Source organism: Bison bison, unplaced genomic scaffold (genome assembly GCF_000754665.1).
Source record: "Bison bison bison isolate TAMUID 2011002044 unplaced genomic scaffold, Bison_UMD1.0 scf7180017864295, whole genome shotgun sequence".
Lineage (NCBI taxonomy): Eukaryota > Metazoa > Chordata > Mammalia > Artiodactyla > Bovidae > Bison > Bison bison.
Genome location: NW_011494867.1, coordinates 7,206,914 through 7,212,661, shown reverse-complemented (window position 1 = coordinate 7,212,661; position 5,748 = coordinate 7,206,914). Strand labels below are relative to the sequence as shown.

The window sequence follows — 5,748 nt, the reverse complement described above, 5'->3', positions numbered from 1 at the left end:
TCTCTGCTCAGCTTCATGGAACCACAGGTTTCTAGGGTGGGAGGGAATTTAGAGGCTACCACTCCTGTCTCTTTCTGTTCAGTTCAGTTGCACAGTTGTGTCTGACTCTATGCGACCCCATGCACTGCAGCACACCAGGCTTCCCTGTCCATCACCAACTCCCAGAGCTTACTCAAATTCATGTCCATCGAGTCGGTGATGCCATCCAACCATCACATCCTCTGTCATCCCCTTCTTCTCCCGCCTTCAATCTTTCCCAGCATCAGGGTCTTTTCCAGTGAGTCAGTTCTTTGCATCAGGAAGAGGATGAAACTGAGGCCCAGAGGAGAAAAGTGACCCTGTCTTGGTCATACGGTTCATGGTTTGATGCTGTCCCAGCTCTGTCACTTACCATTTCTATTGTCAGGCCCAAGACTGAAATTCTCTAAGCCTCAGTTTTCCCATCTGGAAAACAGGAATAGTATTTTCCTTACAAGGTTGTGGTGAATGTTCAGAATTACATTCACTGTAGCTATGAGTTAAATCACAGGAAAATTGCCAACATTCAAACAGCTTTAATTCATGAACATGGCTATTCCATGCCATACAACCTAGTATAAGCAACTCTGGCAGAAGGCATGGTTACTTCCACTCCCAGTGCATGCTCTGAGGCATCTGCCTGCACTCACCACACACAGCGTCACACACACCTGGGTGTGGGGGACAGAGGACAGACTCCTCTGGACCCTGAAGGGTTTGCACGAGAGCGCTGAGCACACTGCAGAGGACGTGAGCAGCGTTCCCGGGTCCACATTTCCAGTAGGTAGTGAAGACAAGAGCAAACCCGGGTTGGCTCTTCCCCTGCCCTCCTCCAGCCCTCTCACCCCAGCCCTTCTCCCCACTTAGTCCCCTGGCCCCAACACACATGCACATAACTCCACCTGGCTCTCATTCACCCTGAGCATGACTTACATGCTTCCCTTTGGAGGGGAACTTCCTCTTGGATGCCCTATGATCCTAAGCACACGGACTACATAGCCTGACCCCAGGTCTTCTCATGAAACACTGGGGTCCTGGTGAGAGACAGATGTCAAGCTCTCATTGGGCAATGGAGGAGATTTTAAGAAAGGCTCTGTTGAGAAAACTGGAGGCAAGTCTTCAGAAACAAACGAGAGAGGACACAGGACCCCAGGGGCTCACCCTGAAGTGACCAGCATCCTGAAGGGGCAGCTGTGTGTGTGTAGGGGGCTCCTTGGTAGGAGTGGTGGTTTTTGAAGGATGAGGCCGGCAACCCTGGCAGGGAGGGCGCCTGCAACAAAGCTTCCTGCTCTCTCCTCCCGCCCGCTCGTCTCCTGCGAGTGAATCCACAGGCCAGAGGCCCAGCAGCCTGACATCTCCATGCAGGCAGCCTCTAGGTTGGTGACCAAGGATGGGGAAGATCTGCAGAGGCAAATGTGAGATCATCCATTACCCACCCGAGTTTCCCTCCAGAACAATCTGATACGAGTCCCCTCACTGACAGGACTATTCTTCCCTCCACCCGAGTTGTAGCCTGAATGGGAGCCTGGCTGGCAGCAGACACGCTCAGACTCCACAGCTGCTGTGAAAGACTGTTGTTTTTCAGTTGCTCAGTCATGTCTGACTCTTTGCAACTCCATGGACTGTTGCCTGCCAGGCTCCTCTGTGGGACCTCCCAGGCAAGAATACTTGAGTGGGTTGCCATTTCCTTCTCTAGGGGTTCCTTCCTAACCCAGGGACAGAACCCTCATCTCCTGCATTGGCAGGTGAGTTCTTTATCACTGAGCCACCAGGGAAGCCTGAAAGACTGTTAGGCGATTAGATGAGCAAGTTTTGAGTAGCAAGCAGGACAGGAGGGTGAGCAAAAGTTCACCTCTGTTTGTGCTCTCCCAGATGGTTGCTATGAGCCATATCTGGCCACCTATTATTAAATTAAAATGAATTTTAATGAAATAAAGTTAAAAATCCAGTTCTCTGGTTGCACTAGCCATATTCCAAGGTCTTAATATGTAGTTACATTTCACAAGCGGCTATGTTACTGGACAATCACAAGGACAGAACGTTTCTATCAACACAGAAAGTTTGATGGGGCAGTGCTAAAATTATATTCTTAGGTTTTACCTGCCTCAACCAAAGCCAGCCCCTGGCCTGCCCCTCGTTAGGGCTTAGAAAGCATGTTCCCCCAGATGCTCCAGGAGGTCTGGCTTAAGGCTGGAGTGGCGGGGGGACTGGAGGGAGCTCTTCCGATCTGTCCCCACTGCCCCCCAAAGCACACAGGGACCTATGGCTGCAACAAGCTCTCCCACCCACACTGGGCCATCACAATAAGCTAGTTCCTTAATTTCATGCCATTTGAGTCACAATGAGACCATTTGTTTCAAAATAATGCCAGATTTTACAGATTTGATTTGAAGAACTGGAAAAAGCTTGAGACATCCTATATTAGTTTCCTCCTGCTGCCGTAACAAATAACCATAAACTTCATGACTTAAAATGACACAAATGTCTTATCTTACCATTCTGGAGGTCAGGAGTGTGAAAGAAACAAGGTTCATTGGGGTTAAAGCCAAGGTGTTGGCAGGGCTGTGAGCTGTCTGGAGGCTATAGGCAAGAATCCATCTAGGGGCTTTTCCAGCTTCTAGAAGCTGCCCACATTGCCTGCTCCATTTTCAACACCAGCATCTTCAAACCTCCTCCCTCCACGGCCTCCCCCTTCTCCTCCTGTCTTCCGTCTCCCTCTCTGCCACCTCTTCCTCCACCATCACATCTCCTTCTCTGACTCTGACCCTCCTAGCTCCCTCCTTTAAAGACCCCCATGAAGACTCAGAAAAGGAAAATATGGTTGCTGGAGGGGGAAGGGATAGTTACGGAGTTTGGGGAGGTCATGTACACACTGCTGTATTAAAAATGGATAACCAACGAGGACCTACTGCACGGCACAGGGAACTCTGCTCAGTGTTATGTGGCAGCCTGGATGGGAGGGGGGTTTGAGGGGAGAGTGGATACGTGTGTATGTATGGCTGAGTCCTTTCACCATTCCCCTGAAACTATCACAACATTGTCAATAGGCTATACCCTGATACAAAATAGAAAGTTAAAGTTTGAAAAAAATAAAGGAGCAAAAAATCACAGGGACCCCTGTGATTATACTGGTCCCACCTGGTTAGTACAGGATACTCTCCCCATCTCAGAATCCCTAATTTAATCAAACCTCCACAGAGATTCTGCCCAAGTGTCTCTTGTCATGTGAATAACATATGCACAGCTTTCAGGGACTAGGGTGTGCCTATCTTTGGGAGGCTATGATTCTGCCTACCACACATCCTAGGAGACAAGCAGAGATCTGTCAGCTTTGGAGGACCCCACATGAGCCTGGTCACTTTCCTGGTCACTTTCTCAGACTCCAGATCTTTCTGGGACAGCCTCATCAAGCCACTGGAATTACATTATCTCCCCCACCTTCCTCTGTCTTTTCCAAGGTCAGAGAGCGTATCCTGGGGTCACTGTCTGTGGTCAATGCCACCATGGGGGACATGCAGAGGCTGCGGGGGCTGGCTGAGGTGCTGAAAGAGGTGACCCAGCGCAGTGAGGAGCTCACGCCCTTGGCCCAGGTGAGTAGTGCCCACCCACTAAGTCCTGACCTTTATTTCTGGGACCCTGATCATTCTTCCCACTTAACACTTCCATTTGCTTGTACACCCCTTCTATGCATATACATCTATACATATACATATACATTCCTGACCTTTCACTCATGTATCCATGTGTTAATTTATTCATTCATTTAACAAATGCTCCCTAAACGCCTAGTATGTGCAAGTACTATGCAATTCATAGAAAATTCAGCAGCTAACCCCATAGACATGGCCTGCGCCTTCATGGCACTTTTAGGCCACTGGGTGACCAGATACTGACCAAATAACTTCATGAGTACATATATGATTACAAAATTGGAATAAGTGCTGTGTCCGGCCAGTCAGCCAGCCAGCCAGCTGTCCCCAGTCAGTGAATGTTTACTGAATGCCTACTGTGTGCTGGGCATTGTGCAAGGCACTCTGGGAAAGACTCTGAGATGGACAAGGTTACTGTCCTGAAGGAGCTGAGCACACGGCAGGGAAGGAACACTGGCTTCCAGTCCTCGGCACGGGCAGCTTGTGTAACGGGCCCGGCCCATATCTCCCCTGGCTTGAGTCCCCACACGCTCCCTTCCACCGCAGTGCTGGGCCCTGGAGGAGTTCAGGGGGTGGTCTGTTCCAGGCAGGGCCTCATGCTGTTCTTCCTCCTCCTCTGGGTGAGCCAGCGGGAGGCCGGCTGGGCTCTGCAGCACGCCAGCGAGGGCCTGCTGGCAGTGAGTGCCAAGGCCCACCCTGAGGACCGGAGGCGCCAGACGGCCACCAGGGACCTGCTCCAGGCTGTGGGCAATGTGCTGGAAGCTTCCCTGAGGGACAGGTCTGAAGAGCCTGCACAGGCCAACGGCAGCCAGGTGGGTGTCCCGGCCCAGATGTGGACCTCATGCTAACCACATGCCCGGCTCACACCAGCGTTTCTAGGCGGATCCTCTCCACTTTGTGTAGATGAGGAAACTGAGGCGCGGCAGTTACAGGCCCTCCTAGGAGCTGACAGAAAGGCTCCAGGACAGGAGCTCCTGGGAGGTGGAGCTGTGCAGCAGGCCGAGCGCAGGCTTCAAAGGAGGCCGCCTGAGTTGGAACTCTGCCTTTGTCAATCGCAAGCCTTGTGCCTTGGGCAAGGACACTTCCTGCAGCCTTATCTCCTCATCTGTACTAAGCTGACCAGCTCTGCTTCATCAGATTGGAGAGATCCTATACTCACTCTTGCAAGTCTGAACTCCTGGTTCACTTAGCCAAGGACACAGAGCATCTTTAGGAGAGAGGCCATTCCAGCACCCAGGACGTCACAGAACAGAGACACAAAACCCATCTCCTGCTGCTCCACAGCCCTTTACTCTGTGCTACCACCATTCCATTAAAAAACTCACACATTCTCACGGTGGCCACGAAGGCACACTCAAACACATACCCACACACTTACACACATGCACAAACACTAACTCACATACACCCACACACATTCACACACACTGAGAGCCATCACTTATACTTTCACATATACCTCAAAGCACACACTCCTGTATTTACTTACACCTACACATTCAGTTACACAGTCACACACAGACTCTCACATATAGTTGCAATCACACACAAAATCACATACATACACACTCATTCATGGTAGGATACTTATACTCCCATATCCTCAAGCCACATCTACTCAGACACACATCCACACACTTCCACCCACACATACCCACATCAGTTCAGTTCAGTTCAGTTCAGTCGCTGACTTGTGTCCGACTCTTTGCGACCCCATGGACTGCAGCATGACAGGCCTCCCTGTCCATCACCAACTCCCGGAGTTTATTCAAACTCATCTCCATTGAGTCAGTGACGCCATCCAACCATCTCATCCTCTGTCATCCCCTTCTCCTCCTGCCTTCAATCTTTCCCAGCATCAGGGTCTTTTTCAATGAGTCAGTTCTTTGCATCAGGTGGCCAAAGTATTGGAGATTCAGCTTCAACATCAGTCCTTCCAATGAATATTCAGGACTGATTTCCTTTAGGATGGACTGGTTGGATCTCTTTGCAGTACAAGGGACTCTCAAGAGTCTTCTCCAACACCACAGTTCAAAAGCATCAATTCTTTGGCAATCAGCTTTCTTTATAGTCCAACTCT

The 5,748-nt window shown here is 50.4% G+C and overlaps 1 protein-coding gene across 1 annotated transcript in view; it reads left to right on the top strand.

Moving 5' to 3' along the window:
• Window positions 1-5,748, top strand: part of PKD1L2 (polycystic kidney disease 1-like 2) — a 112,232-nt gene that overhangs the window by 43,659 nt on the left and 62,825 nt on the right. The window contains exons 17-18 of the mRNA XM_010850791.1: window positions 3,477-3,608; window positions 4,298-4,480. Of these exons, the coding sequence (XP_010849093.1) occupies window positions 3,477-3,608; window positions 4,298-4,480 (315 nt within the window). The remainder of the gene's footprint in view (window positions 1-3,476; window positions 3,609-4,297; window positions 4,481-5,748) is intronic.